At 33.8% G+C, this 23,067-nt stretch overlaps 3 protein-coding genes across 4 annotated transcripts; all 3 read right to left on the reverse strand.

The window, feature by feature from the left end:
- Nucleotides 1-659: 659 nt before the first annotated feature.
- On the reverse strand, nucleotides 660-8,167 carry LOC142546422 (protein root UVB sensitive 5-like). Of its 2 annotated transcripts, none has more exons than XM_075654125.1 (15): nucleotides 7,993-8,161; nucleotides 7,832-7,891; nucleotides 5,475-5,632; nucleotides 5,234-5,334; nucleotides 4,691-4,749; nucleotides 4,420-4,466; nucleotides 4,262-4,340; nucleotides 4,113-4,185; nucleotides 3,622-3,711; nucleotides 3,163-3,222; nucleotides 2,954-3,067; nucleotides 2,675-2,735; nucleotides 2,484-2,602; nucleotides 2,031-2,123; nucleotides 660-1,920 (listed from the first exon to the last, which is right to left on the reverse strand). In XM_075654125.1, the coding sequence occupies exons 1-15, from the start codon at nucleotides 8,130-8,132 to the stop codon at nucleotides 1,690-1,692; spliced, it is 1,485 nt and encodes a 494-aa protein (XP_075510240.1). In that variant the 5' UTR covers nucleotides 8,133-8,161; the 3' UTR covers nucleotides 660-1,689. The 2 variants fall into 2 exon arrangements, with proteins under 2 accessions (XP_075510240.1, XP_075510241.1); XM_075654126.1 differs by having other exon boundaries at nucleotides 1,848-1,983; nucleotides 2,019-2,123; nucleotides 7,993-8,167.
- Nucleotides 8,168-8,419: 252 nt separating this feature from the next.
- LOC142546423 (thylakoid ADP,ATP carrier protein, chloroplastic-like) lies at nucleotides 8,420-12,813 on the reverse strand. Its single transcript, XM_075654127.1, has 10 exons — nucleotides 12,461-12,813; nucleotides 11,235-11,291; nucleotides 10,855-10,917; nucleotides 10,664-10,720; nucleotides 10,496-10,579; nucleotides 10,151-10,219; nucleotides 9,944-10,056; nucleotides 9,674-9,843; nucleotides 9,099-9,177; nucleotides 8,420-8,883 (listed from the first exon to the last, which is right to left on the reverse strand). Exons 1-10 carry the CDS (start codon nucleotides 12,779-12,781, stop codon nucleotides 8,760-8,762), a joined length of 1,137 nt encoding a protein of 378 aa, XP_075510242.1. The 5' UTR covers nucleotides 12,782-12,813; the 3' UTR covers nucleotides 8,420-8,759.
- A 4,945-nt stretch (nucleotides 12,814-17,758) lies between these two features.
- On the reverse strand, nucleotides 17,759-22,263 carry LOC142546425 (vacuolar cation/proton exchanger 3). Its single transcript, XM_075654128.1, has 11 exons — nucleotides 21,865-22,263; nucleotides 21,471-21,538; nucleotides 21,287-21,315; nucleotides 20,931-21,127; nucleotides 20,165-20,377; nucleotides 19,911-20,042; nucleotides 19,654-19,770; nucleotides 19,418-19,471; nucleotides 19,201-19,317; nucleotides 18,649-18,742; nucleotides 17,759-18,233 (listed from the first exon to the last, which is right to left on the reverse strand). Exons 1-11 carry the CDS (start codon nucleotides 22,120-22,122, stop codon nucleotides 18,166-18,168), a joined length of 1,347 nt encoding a protein of 448 aa, XP_075510243.1. The 5' UTR covers nucleotides 22,123-22,263; the 3' UTR covers nucleotides 17,759-18,165.
- Between the last annotated feature and the right edge of the window lie 804 nt (nucleotides 22,264-23,067).

Consider the following 23,067-nt stretch of genomic DNA (forward strand, 5'->3'; position numbering starts at 1 on the left):
AAAATATGATTCTTAATATAACTTTAAACTAATCATATCAATCATATAATTTTTATAAAAAGTAGCTTTACTTAAAATAAGATGGTTCTTATATTAAAATAATATGAGTATATTTAAATTTAATACCATATTTTGATTAAAATTTGAATATAACGAATAATATATAAAAATTTAATATTCAGAAAATTTTGATGTAGAGATTTATTTAGTTATTTTTTAAGGTCGTTAGTATAATTTATATTTTACAAATCGATAAGAAAATTTTTTTAGGGGAAAGCACTTATAAAATATTTTTAAAAAAAATAATTTACAAAATTTTTATAAAAAATTTTAAAAGTTGGTTTATAAGAATAAATATATGTATGGACAACTCCATAAAAACCTTTTTAAAGTTAAAAAACTCTTTGGATACCTTTATCTGTTATTCTAAAAACATCAAAAAATAACTCTCAAATATTCTTTAAAAACTATACTTGGAGAAGAGCTTTTTTAAAAAATATTTTCATAATTTTTTTTTACAAAAATATACATATTTTAATTTTTTTCACTTATGAAACATTAAAACGTTTTTAAAATATTTGTTCCAACTCTATTTTGGAACGAGGTCCATCCCAAAGGATATGGTCACACCGGTTTAGGTCTGGTAGCAGGAAAGATAGTATGGAGGAATTTCTGGTTCGAGCAATCTGGTGCTTGTCTCCCCAGACTTCACATACTTGTCCTTTTCCAAATCAGATACGCTCCTGTATAAAGTTTGTATGCTCCCAAGACAAGTATTACAGCCCAAGAGAAACTAAACCCTTCCTAATGGAACGGTGAGCAGACTGTATAAAATTACAATAATCTACTTCATGTAACATCTATATGTGATATCATGGACCCTAACAAATCTTTACAAAATTGGAAATGTAGCACAATGAACGACATATTGAAGCATTAAAAGGGTATATTTTTATTTACGTAGTAATAAACGTAGGCATTTTCTTTTAAAAGATGTAAAGTTTATATGTCCAAAATGCTGCATTTCCATTTCTACAGAATGCCCAAAAAACTTTTGAATAATCTCAGTAATGGTCCAGAAGACACAGCAACAACAAAAGTAGAAGCCGCTAAAGTTCATTTCTTTATCTTTTTGCACATGCGAGAACAAGTAGAGGGAGCAACAGAGCCAGAAATTTGCGTTAGAAGGGGCAAATTTAAGAATCCAAATCATATTTTTTGTATTCTATATGTAAATCTATAATAAATATCATAATGGAGGGGCGAAAATCCAAAATTCAGATTCCTACAAAGGTAGCCTGGGAGGTCATAACCTTGTAATTCAATCACACCCCATGGAGGGGAACTTTACCAAGGTACTGATGCATTGGATAACGTACTTTCAAGGATGATTGGCGAAAAGGCAGCTGCCTCTTTGAAAAGCAAGATGGTGTTAAAAAAACAGTGCCTAAGGTCTTCTTGAAGTTGGAACTCAGCTTCGAAGGATAGAAAAGCAGATTAGGAGCAAGAATGGACCCAGAAACTTCAGAGAAGTAGGGTGCAATAGGATGAAAATCAATAAAATTCACGGGGTTTTACTTGAATTTTTAAAATACTACGCATAAGTCGTTTTTTGTTTGCGCCCACTCTATGTTCAGTTGTTATCAAAAGTGTTTTCAGATCGCCCTTTTTGAATTGCAAGCCAACGGATCACAAAGTACGGTGTTCCTGTACCAAAATATCTTTCGGCACCTTTAAATTTATTTGACTTGTATCCCATTCAGATGCTTCAAGTTGTAGCAGAAAATCATCAAACCTAGCATTCAATTCCACCAAGCTTTGCTCGAGTTGATGGAAAGTGTCATCTGATTTACTCCAGTTTTGATGGAGCCAGTAGGATTGCCACACACTTCGCAACACTGATACACTTGTAGCTCCTTCCTGGAGAATAAACTAGCTTGATAAATTATTGACATCGTTAGAAATTTGTATGCAATCCTATGGCTGTATATAACACACACACACACACACACACACACACACATATATACCTTGAAGGATACAAAGACCTCAAATTCTGTTCGCTGTTGATTCAGAACAAGAAAGTAATTCTCTTCTGCGTAAAGTTTAAGAAGGATCCTCAACTGCTAAAACAAACGGAGAAAATCAACCATTTGAACTCTAGCATAACATTTGTGATCAACTTGATCATAGTTCTACAAATATAAGTTCACATTGGAATGGAGAAATTTACGTTGGACTGAATAAATTAATGCTCCATCTGGATTGGAGGATTCAATCTCAAATTATGAATAGTAAATCTCAAATGACTTCATGGAGTAAGAATTGAAATTGATCACCTACGATAAAAAAATAACTCAGAACAAAGAGATTTGGAACATTTGTGATATTGACTACTGAATGATTTGAAATTGTTTTATTCCAAATCCCACGATCCAAATGCAAATTAAGAGAAATTGACCACTGAGAAAATAATATCATACCATGAAGCCACGTCTCTTGCCAGTAATCATCTCTTCCAAGGACACACCAAATATAATTCTAGGTTTTATAAACCTTTCCCATACTAATATATCTTCCATCTTGTTACAGTAATTGATTCCTGACCAGAAGGAAGATTAATTTTTTCATCCAGATAAAATTGCCTAAGCGGGTGACATAAGAATAAGCTTACCTGGAACTTTACAGTGCAACACATGCGAATTTACCAGTATACGAGCACGCTTAAGATTTATCTGCCAGAAAATGATGAGTAAAGAATTTAAATGCAACTAACCAACGAGCAAAACTAAGAATATTTCCTTTTATTAGTCTCCCTTATTTATGACATGGATACTATAAAAGCCTTTATCAATCTAGTTTAAGGAGTTTGGACATAAAAAATACATTTATGAATTTGCAAAATATATAGACTTGACCATCTCTGCTTTAGCCTGGAGAAAAAATTGCTTACTGTATTGAACCGCAGAACAGAGAGGGAAAAATAGCGCAACCAAAGGTGTAGTAGCCGCATGCCCAGCCAAGTTAATGCCATCACAGGATATGATGACGAAATACCAGGAGTATCCTACATTTTATTTTAATTGAAATGAATGAAAAATGAATTTTGAAATGAGTGGAGATTGATATCAAGATAAATTGATATCCAGGTATTCTACATACCAAAGCAAGTATGCCTAGACCTAGTCCAACTAGCTCAGCAGCTACTTCCCAAACTTCTTCCTGCCGATTTTGGCACAAAAAAGAAAAACAAGAAAGAAAAAAATAGTGAAATTTTTCTGTAATTGAATTAGTTCTGTAATTGTAGCATTACCTTGATTTCTATAGTTTAGCACAAGGCACAGTTATTATAATACATAGTACAACAACTTCATACCAATTGAATTTCCCCATAAAGTTATCAAAAAATCTTAGCATAGGTAGTTTCCAGAATCTTAAAAGGTCTAAAAGATTAGTGAAGTGGTATTCAAGCCCACTCACTCTTTCAAATAAAAATATACACCAAGCATGTAAACAAAATCAGAGACCGATAAAGAGATGCAATAGAAAACCTCTGCAAAAACTTAAATCAACAATCTAAGCCACATATTTCTGATAGCAAAAAACGTCATCGCGACCTACCTTTGCAGAGACCTCTCCCAGATTTCCTGAGATCGCAAAATGGTTTTGTATAACCCGGAATGATGGATCTCTTAGGCCCCTCCCAACAGCCTGTACAGGCAAGTATAACATTGGACAAAACAACAAAGCATATGATTTGTTTGGACATACTCATGGAAATAATTTGAGCACACATTTTTCCCAGTCTATAAGTATTGATATCAGTAATCTATATTGTGGTTCTTCGTTACATATGGTAAAATTTTATAGTTCCAGAAATTTTGTATACCATATCAACTGTTCAATCATTATAAACATCAAAAGTATGTCTTCGGACTAACCTAAGAAAACGTGGAAGTATAGGAATCAATTTTCTTCTAAACGGGTTCCTTTTTCCAAAGAACAAGCTGGGCAGAAAAATTCTTCCAAAACATTTTTGTATTGGAATAGGGATGCTGAGATTTAATGAATAATAAATCGGGTCACCTATAGAAAAAATTAAGTAACTTTACCTTGGCAAGATTACCAACCGATGCCAACGGCAGGAAATAAGCAGGATATAACTGGGTGCTGAGATCAAAGATGCTGCAACAAGAGTTCACATTTGCATCATAAAAAATTATGAAACAGCTCTTCACACTTGAAGAAGTAGAATTCAAACCTTCCTGCGCTACCAATGAAGTCTGCATACAAGCGCCATTGTTTAGGATCATTGTCAAAAAGATTACCAAATCTTCCACCTGAAAATAAAGAAGCCATAATCACTCAAAATTTCATATCAGCGGTGTCCTTTCTAATGGCGACAGTAGATATCCAGACCAATGAATAATCGACCAACAGCACCAATGCCATCCTTAGACACCCATCTGCATAAACAAGAACAAGCTTACATTGGTGCACAGAACCCCAGCATTTTAAGAGAATAAAAGTGTCTTTCACATCCTTCAAAAATATTGACCATAGAAAAAAACTTTACCAATAGAGCAGGGCGATTACCATGACGGGCACATATAAATTAATGTCTAGACATACGAAAGTAAAATAAAAGACTGTAAAAAACAGCTCATTTACTAAGAATCATAAACCATACCTGATTGTGGCAGCCGCCGTCGCCGCCGTGGATCCTGAAAATGACCCTAATCCAACAGCCTGTATTAACACCACAAAATTTTGAATGGTTTCACATTAAGTGCACTAGCGCAGAACGTCAGTAAAAGTTGACATTAACACCAATGTTTTAATTGAGAAAGATAAATTATTTTAAAAAATGCTTGATGCTATAAAATAATATATGAGCATCATAAATTTTTACACCATTTTAAGAAAGATATGCAAAGAGTTTACCCATAGCATCCTCCATGTATACAAGGAAAAATTGCCCCCCTTTATTTTTGTTGAAGACTTGCAAAGTTAGACCCTTTAATGCATTAAAAGGAATATGAAAATTGAAACAAAGCTTCTGTCAGATTTCAAGATATAACAAGTTCTAAGCTCTACTATAATCCAACTAAACTTTTTAAGATTTGGTGATATTCCATATACTAATGAACTAAAGTAGTCTTGAAATGTTTGCTGATTTTTGACTAGGTGACATACCCAAGCCGAATTTATGGCCTGAATTAGATTCACGTGCCTTTAAAAGACTGGAAGTCACCAGTGTATGACAAATCCATCCCGTCACATTAGTTGGGAACTGAAGCAATATGTAGTCCAAGTAATCATCTGAAACAGAATCTGCAGGACAACTCTAAATATTAAATCAAACATGTTGTAACACCCAAAAATTTCGCATAACCATGAAGAGACGTGATTGAACTATGTAACACCCAAAAAGTTCACATATAAGTGGCACTTAAAAGGTAGAGATATATCACCAGGGAAGCCAGCAGGCAGAATGAAGTCCTTAATAATTGTTGGAAGCCAACATAGTCTTGTGTCATGTTCCACGAAGTCCGAATCTTGAAATACACTAGTTTCAGGTACACGTTCGCAAAGGATTGTTCTAAGCCTTGAATCACTCTCTATGATATATCTGATGAAGTATACATTTATACAAATAAACCGCTCGATCAAAACACAATTACAAAAATACTCTAAAACAATGGCAAGTTCAACTAATAAGACTTCCAAGCTAGTAACATTAAGTAGTACTATCATCCCACGTTACAAAAACAAAATAAATTATTATCTATTTACATACAACCAATTGCTAATCAACATGCAATTACCTAACCATGCCAGCTAAACTTGCTAGATTTTCAAGAAGTTAGAACCTTTAGGAAGTATAATTACGACACAATTACAAAAAAAAATTGAACCTATTTAGACAGCAAATTTCTAAATCCATACATACTATCAATGCAAGCTACACTTACTAGCCTTTACGCATTAAGTACCATTTAGAAATACTGCTGCCACACTCATTGCAAATATAAGAGAAGATATATCTTTGTACAAAAACAAACCGATTGCTAAACGTAATGACCCAAGTTTTTATTTGAATGAACTATTAATTAAGATATGCTTAAAGAGTTATAAGTTAAGCATTATTAAAGAATTAATTAATTGAGAATCAACATATTGGGATCAGCTGAATTTAAAATGGACAACCTAATCTACTTCAGATTACATTATCTCGAGAAATCCAACTAGCCGAATGAGATTAACACGTGGCAGAAAAGATAGTTCGGATCTTTTGAACTAATCCAGATGCAGCCTATAAATGGAGGCTGATTTCATTTGTTTCTTATACCACTTTCTCTCGGTTGCTCTTTCTCGAGTTTTAGCCATATACCTTAGGTTTTTAGACAGTTTTTAGGGCAGTTTAGTGTCGAGAAGCTTAAGAGCTAGTGTCGACTTAAGGAAGGGTCGGCAAACCGGGACATGCAGATCGAGACGTCATCAATGGGCTGACAACGGACGCATGTATGATCCTAAAGTCTTAATTAAATAGTGATTTAAGGATCATTAAGAATTTTGAAGCATGTTTAGTGATTCTGGATCTTGCTTGAAAGTGATTTCAGCATGTTGGTATTGTCTAGGTTCAGACGAGTAGATTTTCTGTCAAATTATTTTAATGTGCTACGTGAGATACTGACTGAGATATTCAAGCATAATATATACACTTATATGTTGCATATTTATCTGTTGTATGATACATGTGTTACTGCTTTAACATATGCATTACATTTCACGTTGGGCCTGATATTTTTTGAGATATACCTCGTTTGTTGGGGCCGCCCAACCTTGTTCTGTATTGTGGACGGTTGAGTACAAGAGCCACAATGTCCGACGGGGTCCGCAGACTTTGATGGCCCTGGACATTGTAGGTACACATTTTAACGATGACTGTGAGAGGCAAAACATATCTAAGGCAAATCAGAGACTACACACTCAGGCGTCTCTAGACTGAGCATGAAATTTCTTGATTTGATCCTTGATATCCAAGCATATTGCATTTCACATTCACCGTATCGGTTTGTATACTCGTATATTCTCGTATTGAGTGATTGTCGCTCACGTCCTTGTTTTCATCTTGGACACTCAATTCAATGGGACAAGTCTTAGGTTGGACGGTTCGGACTGCCAAGACAGTGGCTAGAGTAGTTGGGTTTTCAGTGGTGATCCAGTGAATTTTTTATTTGGTTTCTTATATTCTCGTGCAATATTGGTTGTATTAACGTTTATGTTAAGATTGGCACTTGGACCTAACTCAACCCCAAAAGCTAGCTCAAGGGGGGAGGATTGTCCAAGCCCATATATACAACTCCCAAGTTATTAAGCCAACCAATGTGGGACAATTAACACACCCTTCTCACGCCCAGGAATGAACATCTGGAGCGTGAAGTTTACAAATGACCCAATTATGGGCAGAACGGGTGGCCTAATTATAGGCAGTCCAACACATTACGGTGGAAACCTGGGCTCTGATACCATGTTAAGATTGGCACTTGGACCTAACTCAACCCCAAAAGCTAGCTCAAGGGGGGAGGATTGTCTAAGCCCATATATACAACTCCCAAGTTATTAAGTCAACCGATGTGGGACAATTAATAGTTTAAAACCGATATTATTGTTATGATTTCGTTTGAGGTATAAGATTATTAAGTTATTTGGTTTATGTAATTCAATTGGTGTCATCAAATTTAATCACTAAATCAACATGGAATTACAAAACTTCTGAAAAATCGATGCAATCTATAAACTTATCAAGCTTTCAGGCAGTGGGCACCTTTTGGAAGTCCCATTTCCATATTTTTCCAGCAGAGGCAGACGTGGTTGACTTTCCTCACTGCAACCAATCAGAAAAATCAAAAAAATCGGACTACATATACAGTTGAATCGGAACTGAAACTAGTTCTAGCTGAAAATCTGAAGACATTTACTTCTTACTTTGAAAACTGGGGGCCCCCTGCTTCGGCGGATGGAACCGGATAACAGGACACCCGGAACCGATCAAATCTCGCCGGTGATGACTTTCTCCCGCAATCACTGAAGAAATTCTGGTGAGAGAGTCGCAGAGGTGAAGCCATTTTTTTTTATATTTTTGCCTTATTTTAGTTAAGAAGACATTGGATGAGAGAGGGACGTCAGTACGAATCCGAAATATTAAATTAAAAACCGAAATATTATAATAAAAAATCGTTTTAAAAAAAACGTTTTTCGATTTCAGTTTCAAAATTACAATAATAACTCAGCAGTTACTAATAGATTTCAGTTTTGAAAAATAAGTAACCAGAATAGAACCATAACAGAAATCTTAAATCATGGTCACAAAAAAAAACAGTGTATAGGATGTTAAATATATCATTAAAAATGATTTTCCATTAAAAACGAAAGAGTTTAAAATTACAATATTCAAGCAAATCACAAATCATAGCACGATACAGCATTCCGATTATCAAAATTACATTTCGGACATGGATTTAACAAGAATATGCAATGCTACATGGGGTGAAACCGAGAAAAACACCCGATGTAGCATAACATAGAGTCATAGACCAAAGGACCACCAACAGAAAAGAAAAAAAAAAGGAATCTTAGAAATACACGAGCAGGAATATTAATGATAGCTTCATACATCCAATAACTCACTAAGCAATAGAATTAACTCGTATCGAAAAACTGATTTTCTGAAAACATGCTTTCCATTAATAGGTTTAGGCAAGGCTATCACCACCAACTTCCCCTCGTTTCTTCTGATTCTCGTCTTTAATTTTTTGAAATTCCTTCTCCGCGGCCGCAATGAGACTCTTGACGGCATCAAAGGTTGTAAGCCTTATGCTGTAGGTGGGATCGGACAAGAAAAATGGAACCATTAGCAGACTTGTTAGCTTGTAGGAAGTCGTAAAACAATTTCGAACTCAGTTTTGTATTGTCATTTTAAAAACAAAATCAAACATTGCCTAAGATTCTGATAGGTATCCAATCGCCTGAAATCTGAATCCACAGCGATTAATTGTCATGCATGTGTTTGTCAGAGACAAAGAGATGTAAACCTGCTGTTTGGTAATGACTTCAATGCATTTGCCACGAAACCCCTGTACAGTCCCACAACGCCATCACGTGCCACAATCCCTAAATCAAAATGTTCAACCAGACAATTACCAACTTCTAGTCGTAAGAAACTCGTGTACCCGAGCACACAATAAAAGGAAATGAAAGCAATTTTTTCTCAAATCTCACTTTGCTAGCTTTTATATATGAACACGTATATTTACTCAAAAAAACTTGATACACAATTTTATCCAATCATAGTAAATGGGGCACAGCTTAAGTGTACATGGCAATGAAACATCAGGACATAGCATAACTCACTGCTTGTGCCTAAATGCTGCAGAATCATGGTATGAAAAGAGAGAGCAATATAGCATGCTCAAGTAAAGTTTGCTCACTCATCACATTGGGGCGTAAAACCTCAACCAAAATTTCATATATAGCATATGCATCAGATACATTAAGTTTGTGCTATGTCATGGAACACTACCAGAAAAAAGTAACATGTTGAAGTATTCTAAATGTATTCCAAAACTTGATGTAGAGTACGTATTGTGTTGTCCCAGTATCACCGTACCTGGAAAAGCATCCAAAACTGTCACATAAGGAGTACCCTTCATTTGCATTTGTCGCCTAATCGTGTCCAGAGGATAGCACAAGGTTGTGGCTACAGTGGCTGACACCAGTGCTGTCAGCAGGGATGCTTCAGTCCTCTTTTGATATTTTTCGGGGAGAGCTTTTTTTACCCTGGCATTCAGAACAGATTCAATTTAAGTCCACATACCTCAAGCTTATTCTGCCTGGACGGCAATACATCAGGACAGCTTCTAAAATAATTTAAGCTTACAAGTCAAAAACGCAAAAATTCACTGCTATATAGGGCGCAATTCCAATAAGAGAAGGTCCTAGACCATTATAAAAAGATGCAAAACCTTCCTCTCTTATCATGTTTGAGGCAACCTGCATGAAAGGGAAAACAAATGCAATAATTTGTCAGCTCGTGCAAAGCGCCATCTCATGTGGGAAAGAAGACAACGGATTAAATAACCATGACCTGTGTCATAGTTTGGTATCCAGGTTCAACAGCTAACCTCAACCTAAGCACATCTAGCGGATAAGTAACCTGGGCAATTCGAAATCAAATAGAGATTAACAGTTGGTTATTAGTGCATGAAAGGATGTGTGGTGCGAGTTTGAACAATCGTATAACATAGTGACCTTCCAAATATTTGATTTGCTCCATGAACAAGCAGCCCACCAAATACAAATACTATAATTTGCTCCACTGGCTAATTTCACTCTACAGTCTACATACACTTTAACATGGAAAGCACAGAATAAACTATTTATCAGATCCAATAAGTTTCTAAGTCGGCCATTTGTTTTTTATTTTACTTACGAAAGTTGAAGTCATGCCAGCACAAGCACCTGCTGCTAATCTTCCAAGTACGGAGAGTTCCCCATCCTTTGCTTGAAAAAGTTTCTGAATTTAGGGAAAAAAACTGCATGATTCAAATGCAAGCATGATCCGAAACTACGGATCCTGTAGGATATAGTTTTGCCTTACCTTGTATGTTTCATAGGCAAATAGTTGTACAGCGCTATAAGGTATTATCCGTATCACCTAGAGCACATCAGAACGATATCAGATGATGTTTAAAAACTATGTAAAGCCCCATTAAAAATAAATTCTTTTTGAAATTTGTGTGACCATAAGGAACAGCTCTTTTTTATGTTTTATGAAGGGCACAATCAAACCTGGGGTAGGTTTCCTTTCCAGTAACCTTTTATTCCTTCTTCCTTCCCAATTAAAGTAAAAGCCTATATTCAAATTTAAAAGTCACGGCGAAGATGTGCTGCATGAGAACAAAATATATAGACGAAACTGCACATGGACTCATCATTTAAATAAAAGAGTAAGATAGCTGATGTTATGAAATCAGAACATCTAAGGCCCTTAATGAAGTTGTTTTAGTCACATTTGTTTGAATTCAGTCTATGGAACAAGTTCATTGTCTTTCCTGCAACTAAAAATAAACAAACAAATTAATATCGCTTAAAACACCCCTTCTCACTAGGTTGTATCATCCACTTTATAGTGTGAACTAAAGGGAAAAGTAAGTATTCAACAGAGGTACCTCTATAAATCCTATTCCCGTCTTCACACCTTCTTGTCCAGCTCTGAGTCCATGAGTCTACATAAAATTAGAGGAAAAAACAGATAAAACATAACAAGAACACGTCATCTTTTAGTATATAAAACAAAGGCAAATCATAATACATAAAGATCTTCAGATCCATTGTGTAATTTTAATGTTCTATAAAAAAGTAAAACTTAACACATCATCATATAAGAATACTACGGCCTTACGTTATCTGCACGTAATTGATTTACTCGAACTGATAATGTTCACACGATGCGACTATTACGCGGACTCATGCACCGGTCTAATTTTAACTCGAAATTTTACAAATCGTCAAACATAATCTACAGAAGAAAACTGCTGGAGGATAATTTACTACTTTCTAATCTAGCTTTAGCGGAAATTTTGTTGGAAATTTGAATCAAATTTGGAGTTTGGATAAAAATTATGTCTCATGAATGTGAGATTGCCTTTTGGCTCTCCACATTCTTGAGTTAGTTGTGGCCCATTATTGCGGAAGTGTCTTTTGACTTTCCACAAGTTAATTGAAAGCTTTTGACTTTTCATATTCTTGAGTTAATGGAAAGATTAATTGAGTTAATTAATCTTTCATGACTCTTGGTGTGCATTTTGGGGCTTATAAATAGTGTGTTCATTTCCTCATTTCAAATACATGAAAATCTTAATCTCTTTCAAGCATTCTCTTGCATTTCAAATTGTTAACTTTTCATTTGACCCCCGTTAAATTTCGATGATAAAGTGAAAATATGTTTTCATCTTGCCATAGTAGTGTCTCGTCCTAAGTCATCGCTGGTTGTTCGGCTGTATCCTGAGAAACAGACGTCCAAGACGATCATCGAACCACATACAGGAGGGGACGAATATATTTTAAGGACAATGTAATTCGTACATCGCTCGGTTTAGTTTACTTTAAACTTTGCTCTACTTTTTTTCTTCACCATTACGTTCACTGGTATTTTTTATGAAAATTTATTATACTTTATCATTTGATATATTGCGCAACAAATTTAACCCTAAACATAAAAAAATAGAAATTCATCGGACAACAAAATATACCTAACTTAAATTCAGAAAGCAGCATTCTGCTACATAAACAACCGAGAAAATTAAATACCGAAAAGAATCACAGTAGCAAAATCGATAGCGTAAATAAATCCAGATAGAATGAACAAATCACACGATTTTGATAAAAAGAACACCTGCATAAGCAGTTTAATACGATCCAGTGGCGCGGTGACTGTTTTGGCGGCAGCTCCGGCAATTGCTCCGGCGGCGAATAGCGCGACGTCTTTAGGAACCAACGCAACCATAGTCAATGGATGATTGATAAGCTGATCCCATGTCGGCGAGAAGTCTTTCCCCTCCCTCTTTTCCGAGACAGAAATACAGGCAAAATTACGCCTATCGCCATTGCACACTGCGGCTAACCATTTGGTTTCGCATTGGTCGGGTTTGGTAGCGTCATTCGAGCCCAGACCCATAATTCTCCGCCATTTTAGTGTAGCTCGAGTAGTGCTCATTTGTTTCTTCAAAGGTTGGTGACTACGGATGAGGAGACAAGAATAAGAATTGATGGAATGGGCTTCACTAATGGGCTTTTAATCAGGCCTATTATCACATGGATACTAAAATCACTGATGATCATCAAAAGTAACAGAATGGTAATAATTTTTATTTTTAAATTGATTTTTTTTCTTCTGATATTTCTTTATTAAGTGTCATATAGTACTCTAAATTTTTTTAAAAATATCTAAAGATAAATAAAGCTTTTAGTAATTTTTAAAAGAGTTTTGAAAGTGAATAAAATGTTATTATAGATAAGTTAAAAATCTATTAAAATATATAGAGGCTATGAAATGACATTCACATCATATTTGATATAGGAGGTTTCACGAGATAGTTAATATAATAATATTGGCCAAATTTTTTTTTTTAAAAAAAACTATATCTCTCGAATGTATTTGAATATACTCAAAAACAGTTGAAAATGGTTATTTTTCCAAAATAGATTGACCAAAGTTATTTTTCAAATTTTTCGGGTTGAAAATTTAATACGGTACTAGTGCACCCACATACGCGGTACGTACATGTAAATTTTTTTTAACTAATTTGATTTATATTAAAATAAAAGGTTATATCTTAATTAAATATATTAGCGAAGTTCATATTGCAAATTCGACAGAGATAATATCGAAAATAAGTAACAATTGTAATTTTGATAAAAAAAAAATGTTGGTATAAGAGCAATTTGAGAAACAAAAATATGATGTCTTTTTCAGTCTCTATTTGATAGATTTTTTTATATAATAGTATATTACAAAACTCTTGTTAGACGGTCTCATTAGTCAATTTTATAAGACAAACATTCTATTTGGATTATCCATACGAAAATATTACTTTTTATTATAAACATGAACATGATTGACTTATATCATTAATAAGGATCCGTGAATATTTAATTGTAACAACATAAATGCCATAGGTGATAATGAAATCAACATGACAAATAACAGAAATATTGGACATACAGAAATGGAATAAGTAAGCATTACTTATATATTATGATTGGTAACTCAAAAATAAAACGGAATAATGAAATAAAATTATTTGTGTTGACACAATTAACCTTTATATTATATTAAATATTAAAAGAATAAAAATATCAATTACACCAGAAGTTTATTCGTTTATTCTATATCTATGAAGGTCATAAAAAAACAAGTGAAAGAATATATTATCAAAATGTGTTTTAAAAAAATCAACTCGATAACAACCAAAAATTGAACCACATATCAAATAATCAACATACTTAATAAATGTATTTTTGATTTTCAAAGAGAGAATTTAAAATGTTTATAGTCATCGCACAAAACCACAATATTGACCAACTACTCTTTTATTACTTCAAAAACTTCATGTAATATCACTGATATATAATAGCTTTAACCAACTGTGTTTCTTTTTCTCCTTCATACATGCTAAAAAAAATTCAATTAACTAATGAGATTGGGCTATATGACATTAATTTCATGATTTCTCGTACTCTAAGATTGAGAATCTTTCTAATCTCAAAATTAACTTTACATTGCTTTTATGAAACAAAAACTTCTAAGGTGAATTTTCGAAAATAAAAATTCATGAAATAGCAAAATCCAAGTGAATTTTGGTGGACAATTTTGTCTTGATCGATCCGACATTCGACGCACCCACTACGCGGTCGTATACTTACACACAAGTCGAGCCTTTTCCAGTGCAAAAATTATCAGACTCTTGATTTGCACCCCTTGCACATGCACACGCGAGAGAGCCTATTGACCAGTATTTTTTGTACATTCATAAAGTATAACTTGATCAATATAATCTCACTCATGTTAATATTAGTTTAGTGTGTGGGACACTCTTCTTCCACACTTAATCATCCACTTATCATATCATAAAGTGTTATAAATCAAAATGGAAAAGTCCAATAGCCCTCTAAAGTACAAAGTCCAACATTCTCTTCCAAGAGATCACATTGGAGGAAATGAATGATAAGTATCCAAATATCCAAAACCGTCTTTTGTAGTTGTTTCAGACTTTCAGTATCATCGTTTGTATAATTATTGATTTCTCATCTGTGTATCTTCCCTCAAATGGGCGGAAGCTCCGACGTTTAGTCCGATTGCCCAACTTTTCCAAATATTATAATTAGCTTGTTTTTCCAATAAGTTTTTGTTTTGGATTTTGGTCCATAAATATTAAAATTTTGATCTTAGTACAATAATTTTTTTTATCTTTTACTTTTTTTCCCCCACCAAAGTGCTAATTTTATATATTGACAAAACGAAAACAAAATAAAGAAATCAACTTACTGGACTACGACCAAACTGCTTACAAAACTAAAGGTGAAAACAAGCCAATTATTTTTTAGAATTCACCTCTTTAATCTTTAGAGAAAAGCTTTTCTCCCTTTCTTGCCTCCTGCTTCATTAACTTCGGGGCTCTTGATTTATTCTTGAACTAATTACCATGAATTCCAAGTCTACTTTTATATCACGATAAGCTATTCTTAAAAACATCAGTAATCCAATTTTTGATTTGTTATATATAATCAAAAGAAATATATATGTTATTCCTGTTAGACATATATATATAAATTAATGATAATGATAATCTGAAAATTTTATTTTCTTTGAAAACTAAATTATGTGTGTGTGTGTATGTATATACATACATATAATTTAGTTTTCAAAGAAAATAAAATTTTCAGATTATCATTATCATTAATTTTAATTATATTTATTCTAGATTAATTATCTTAATTTTAATTGAAAGATATTCATTTAATAAATAACTGTCATGACCGTGTCTACATTTTAGTTCCTGTTAATTTTCATAAATGCTGCAATTTATTGAATGACATTTGTTAATATATATTCATTTCTGCCGAAGAGCAAGAGTGAGATACAAATATGATATTATCAATTCACTCAGACAAAAATTATGTCTTATTTTGAGTCACGCATACAGCAGTCTATTTTTCAAATGCTACAGTGTTGATATCTTTATTATATGGCTTTTGCGTTTGGTCTTTGCAGTGTTCCAGCCAACTTCTCAGATTTGCATGCATATATCTCGTTGATTTTCACTTGCTGTTGTGACATAATACGTTACATGTCCAAGGAATCATATTGATTCGTTGCAATTAATGTTCAATTCCGAAAAGAAGAAAAACATCTTAGAAAAGTGAGGTTTATGATCCAATGGAAAATCAAACTTATTTAAATGTTCTTGATTTGCTATTCTATACTTCCTTCAAAGGGGTGCTCAACCTACTGGAATGGTTCAGAATTTTTTAACCGTCTAACTAAATAATTTTTTTTAAAATTTAAAGAAATAGCAAAGGTAGTCTTGTGTCAAACCGTATAACTTGGTCGAAAACGAGATACATTGTATTCTAAGCAGTACTGTTTGGCCGTTAATCCTGTTACGTCAAGAGAAAATATTATTTACTATAATGCTTTAGCACGCCTCAATCTAAATTTTTTTTGGGTGATATCTGAAGTTATTATTTGCCGCGACGGTTCGGTTTCCTATTCTCCATATCAGATTTTCCAACAATTCTAATAATCTAACGCGAGACATGTGAGAACCCAACTTTTTTGGCACGTAATTAATTAAATATAAACATGTATAAGAATTTGTTTTCGATTTATAATACATTCGATTTATAGAAGGAACATCTCCCAATTTTGGAAAAAATATCAATCAAATTATGATATGTTTTTCATCTCACCCCTATAAATAGGAGAAACTCTCGTTCATAATTTACACATCAAATTTTCGAGTTTTCTCTCTAAAATTTCTCTTCAAAAATAAAAATATGCACGAGTCATCAAAATTATGTCCAAAGTTCAGAAATTGGTTTCTCTCGCTAGGGTACTTGGATCCGATCCTTACCGTTCAGAATAAGCTTCGATATGTTTCGAATAACATATCCAAAATTCGCCCAAATCCAGCGGTTAGTTTTTTGTTTAATGTCTTCGCAAGAAAACTGCTCATATTCGAGGCGAGAACAGCATACCTACGTTTGTTTATCCATAAATAGGAACAAACGACATCCAAACCCGATCTTCACCGTTCATAATTCATTTGACTTACTTGTGAACGTAATGTCCAATTTAAGCCGATCCAACGGTGCAATAAGACGCAAAGAATTTTACAAGACGGCTGATTTTTTTGGTTAGATGTGCTGCTGCGTGTTCGAATTGTCGGTTGCATGATTCTTCTATGGTTTCTGAATTGTTAACGTTTTCTTCTAGTCTAAGGTAAGTGGGCTTGTTTTAAAGATTTAATTTTGATTATATGCATTTTTGTTTTTGAAAATTCTGTCGATTGCAAATTCTTCTTCTACCCCTTCTGGTTACGATTTTTGCATGAGTTATGTTTTGACACTGTGAGAATTCAATTTGATATGGGAAGGAATCTCAACCATGATATGACCCTTACGCGGTAGGGATGTAGCCGCTATATGGCATCGCCCCCTTAGAGAAGTAAAAATTGAGAATTGATATCAGTAAACCATTAAAAAGTAGAGGAATCTCAATGTTTAGTAGACGTTATGCATGTGGTTTAAGTCATGTTATGATAGGTGTGCGTTTCGAATTTTTATGCATTTTGTTATGTTGTGCTCGAACGACCCCATTTGCTAAGTGACGACCATATCACTCACCCCTTACTCTACCCTCTCAGATAAATCAGAAGAAGAAATAGAAAAAGAAGAATCGTACACCAGTTTTTGGACTGATAATGGACGCATGAAGAATTTTAATTAAGAATATGTTCTTGTGAGTTTTTAATTCAAGTTATAAACGCTTCCGCATATTATCGTTTTCAGAGTTGCTATTGTAAAGACGATTTCATTTTTATGGTATTTATGATATAAGCTGGTTTTGGTTTATATTGTACCATGAGGCTTGTTGTTTAGCAAGACACGTTAAATAATTTCACATAGCATGTTAATCCAGATGAAATGATATGAAATATAATACCAAATATCATATCCCGAATTACAACTTTAGCTTATCAAACATTAATACACATATAAAACATCATAGGAAAATAACCCAATAAATAAAAAGGAAAAAGGACAACCCCCAACTTGGCTGTCAAACTGGTATTACTCCGTAGCAAGAAGCCACTCTGGAAACCCTTATTCATAAACAGAATCACTCCCACATTAATTTAGCTACTTTCATCCACGAATTTGAGAACCGGGGATCTCGTTCAAATAATTAATAATGATGAATCTCACTGATCCTCGACTTCTCGAATCCGACTCCATCCGAGCGCATGAAGTAATGAACAACGTGTCGTCGATCCGATATATTCTGCTGAATCTACCTTCGTTCGCTTGAAAATCCATTCAGATTCTCATGATTTCCTGACCCTGGGAGGTGTTCATTAGCCTTATGTTTGAAGCACTTCCATCGTCTGCAAGCGAGCGAACAAATTTAAGAAGCAAAAATATTAAGTCATGAGATTAATGGTCAAACAAAAATCTATGGTGAACATATATAAATGTAATAAATATTTGGGAAAATATGTCCATTTATTTTCATCATTTTAACTTATCGAACTTGGATCTTATTATGGTCACTTTGTTTTTTTGTACTATTTAATTTTGTCGGAATATTGTCGTGTTGCTAGATGCGTCAACAATATCCGGTGACATTTCGTGAAAATTTCTAGTGTCACGTCGATACTTTGGGAAAAAAGGGCTAAAAAAAAAAAACTAATATATGGCAAGAACCACTTAGAGCCTCAAAATTCAAAATTGTCCAATTTGTTGGACGAATTCGGTTATTTCCCCTAATTATTTGTTGTCTTAGGATAATTAAATTCTTACTGATAAATGGCGTTTTGAACACGAAGAAGCATGCGGCAATAACTACATAGCACAACAGAAGAACCAAACCCTTCATGTAGTGTGACGTTCCATCCTGTAAAATTTCAAAAAAAATAGTGTCATTACATTGCAAAATAGCAAGTTTTTTTTATAGGGTTTAAAAATAAAAATGCAATTGAATCAATAACTTATTCATGCACGCTACCTCCGTTTATTATCCTTTAAACAAATATTTATCTCTTTGCGATTTTGGTTCTTAGCCATGTGTCTTTCAATTTTTGGCAATTTTAATCTTTTTTCATCGAGTCAGTACCACGTTGGCGCAACATCAACACCAAGTCGGGAAAAATGACTAAAATCGCAAATAAAAAAAAGATAGCGGAGCGGAGCGGACTGGACTGGAACCTAAATTTGACAATATAAAGGACCAAATCGTAAAAGGTACATACATAGAAGCAAAAATGTAAATTTTTCCTTAAAATCGATGGTAATTTTGATAGAACATAAAAATTTTTAGTTCTTGGACTAGATTTCATCGTCGAATCAACTTACTTGTAAAGTGAATGCTGTGACCAGAATTGAAATGGCAAGAGAACTTGTTTCCAGGATATGGAAGTCAAGATCCATGTTGTTACCCATGATCCAAGAAACAATTACACTTACTGGGACCTAAACATTTAAAATTAATCGTAGTTAAAATATAATAATTGTTCCGTAATTCGAAAAATTGTTTTAAAGAATTTTGAGAATGATGTATAAATAACTGTACCACGAACATGGCAATTTGAGTTGCTGAACCTAGTGCCACGCCTAAAGATATATCCTGCATCAGATATAAGTTAAATAAATTTCAGTGTAATGTTTCACCAAAAACTAAATATTGTTAAATGGTGATTCATATTTCCAGAACATTCTAAATTGCGCAGAAGCATCCGGAATATTTTAGAAAATGAATCATTAAAGATCAATAGTTTTTGAGGTATTTAATTAGTTAATAAAACTCACCAATTTGTTCTTGAATGCAAAAATGATAGCCCCGGCATGTTCTGCCGCATTTCCCACAATTGGTAGTAAAATCACACTGATGAAGTTGACGGATAACCCCCAAGAATTCGATGCATCCTATGTATATTTTGAACAAAAAGATATACAAAATATGAACAAATTTTTTATTTTCTTAACTTCGAACATAATTTTAAACATGAATCAAATTAAAAGTATGTTGAACTATTTAACATAAGCATTTAAGTTTGTGTACTTACTTCGATTGTGGCAACAACGTATTCGGACAGAACAGCTATGATTCCGGTCATGAAAACTAACCAAATAAATCCACTCCAAAACCCTATAACTGTGGTTTCTTCTGATACATCATCATCGTAAACATCGTCGTCCTGAAAACAACCGTTTTTCATTATTATTTCATTTTTAAAAAAATTATTTAATTGAAACCTAGGGTAACAAGTAATTGTCATCCGAGATCAATAATGTGCCAAAAATCTTGCACGGGACTTGCCTCTTGAGCTTCGAATAATTGTCGATGAGTCCATAACTGGAAGATTAGATATGCAATGTATGCAATGAGCATGATAATGCAGCTTGCCCTAGACAATTGGAGTATCCCAACCGCTGTTTGTTCAACAGATTTTCCAGCAAATTTGAACATCATAGGCAGTACATGGCACAATAATCCCAGGAACAAAAGCAATGAGTTGACATCTGCCTGTCTCTGTAGTTTTGCAATAAAAATAAGTTAATATAAATGGATTAGATCAATTGATCATTCGTCGAGAAGTTGAAGTTTGATAAGTTCAATTTTGTAAAATATTCCCGAATTCAACGTTATGATAAGTTCAATATGATAATTAAGTTAAAAATGTTTACAAATAAACATATTGATCACGCAAAAGAATCTAAAATCACTTAAATGAAAAATATTAATGCCTACAAATGAATGATATATTCCTGTGTTATCTCCACAAAAAAGGATAAATCAAATTGCCCATATATGAGTCTATGTTAACACAAAAATATTATTACTTGCTAAGGACTCAAATTCAACTCTATAACTCCTAAAAATAGAAAAAAAAAATTATGCATACATTACACACATAATTAAACAAGAGTATATCTTATCTCCGATCAACTTCGGACTCCATCTTTTCTCTCAGAGGCATCAAAGATGTCTTGTATATTTATATCCCATTGAATTCTTAGCTAAATTAACATACAATATAGAAGCAAATTAAGGGTTCATACATATATGCTTTTTATTTTCTTACTCGATCGAATTTTTGTTGTTCCGAAATGTTGGCAATGCCACCACAGAAGAGAGAGGAGCCAAGAACCAGAAGAAGATTAGAAAGAATAGATCCCAATAGAGAGTATTTGACCACAGAAACTTTGTGGTTGATTAGCGCAAGTATGGCTATTATCATCTCTGTTGCATTTCCACATGTTGCGTTCAAGAGTCCTCCAACTGCAAACACCAAAAATTATTACACAAAAGTGTAATTGATCATATTTTTCTTACACACACAGTAATTGGTTGAAATATATATATATATATATATATATATATATATGCATGTAATAATTTATTTGCATAGAGTTAGTTAAGTAAGATGAAGCAAGTCACCTGTTGGCCCTGTATAGAAAGCAATTTGCCTGCATTATGGAGTGAATGATAGGATGCTGATTAGTAAATCCTCGATGATAACATATACACATGTACATATGTACATATATATCTATATAATGTGTACGTATATGTATGTGTGCATAGATATAGATATATGGATTCGGTATATATGTGGTCTTACTCTGTGAGAAAACTAACTCGTTCGGCAAGGGGAGTGATTCCGAGTAAGCTTAAAGCAAATACCCATGGCTGAGTAGAAAATAATTGAGACAATTAGTCCACCATTATTAATAATCAATCTAAATATTGTGTATATTACGAGTATTATTCACTCAAAGTTAACTTACATATAAAAATATATAATATTATAGTAAAGTTTTTAAAAACATAGGGTTCTGAACCACATAACATTTTATTTGTCGACAAGATGAAATTAAAAATACTATTTTAACTTCGACGTACGTTGTCCAAATCCCACCTCTCACATTGAATTTTTTTATTCCGCCACCCATTACAAAACTCAATCCAAGTACAAATAAATGACATGAAAATATGAACAATGGTGTTATACTCACATTCCCAAAATGACAATAATGCGCAACAATGGCGAAAGGGATGGCCAGAAACAGCACGGAGAGCTTGGTTCCCAGCAAAACCTCCTGCAGGTTTGCCAGAAAGCTTCGCAGAAATCCGACCCTTACTCTGTTAACAAGAGAAAGATCGGATTTCTTGCGCAGGGAAGACGAGGACATGTTGTGCGCTGTGCGGCCATGTTTCATATCCTTGCTCAGCCCCTTGGTGTTCCCGTTCTCCATGGCCCATGCTTCCGCCATTTCTCAAATTTCTCTCTTTTTTTCTTTTTAATTAATCAGCAATGTTGCGATATGTAACAGCTGCAGCGGGAAAGTGGTGACTGAATGGATAAAACTGCCTGAAGAATTCTGAACACTTTGTGGTTTTCGATGTTCGAGATAATCTCTCGGTCTCAACTTATACAACCAGTATCGGCCAGTGCTGTTGTTTCCGCGAAATTTCGTTATTTTGGCAAGGCATATGACCAATAGGGAGTTCTGTTAGCTCGGACGTGGATCGATGGATTTTATCTAAGTTTTTCTATTTTGTATTTTGGTTATTAAGTATTTAGATTTGGGTTAAGGTTGTGTGTTGGCTTTTGGTACGTTTTACGGAGGGTTAAAAGTGTTGTCGGATATGTGAGTATTTTTCGGTATTACATCAGTATTTTTCGACAAATGTTTCGGCAAAAATACCAAAAACAAAATAAAAATTCTAATGCACATGACCAAAAACATAAAATAGAAAAATTTAGAAAATATTTTTACTATTTAAATATTTTTTCTATTTTACCTTTAAAGAGTGAATTATCGGTTTATATTCTCAAATGCATTTAATATGTCGCTAATTATGTAGTGTGACACAAGTATCCAGGGAATCCTTCGCTATTTCTACATAATTTTGTAATGACCTCCTCCAAACTATCTAAACCACCGTACACAATATAGAACCCTGAATATGGCAAGTTCACTTTACAACGCTCGTATTTGAGGATTGTCTGTCTACATTGTACAAAACACGTCTTTTTTTTATTTGAGAGTAAGTAATATTTTGCAACGTCTCATATTCGACGATTGTACATACTGTACTAAACACGGGCTCTTTGAGCGTCCTTATATCGATTGTCCACATCATACAAACATTGGTATTTCAAGCGTGTTTATGTCATTACTCACACGTACCCTGAAATACTTTATAGGGGATCA

The sequence above is a fragment of the Primulina tabacum genome, chromosome 5, assembly GCF_025594145.1.
Source record: "Primulina tabacum isolate GXHZ01 chromosome 5, ASM2559414v2, whole genome shotgun sequence".
NCBI classification, from domain to species: domain Eukaryota; kingdom Viridiplantae; phylum Streptophyta; class Magnoliopsida; order Lamiales; family Gesneriaceae; genus Primulina; species Primulina tabacum.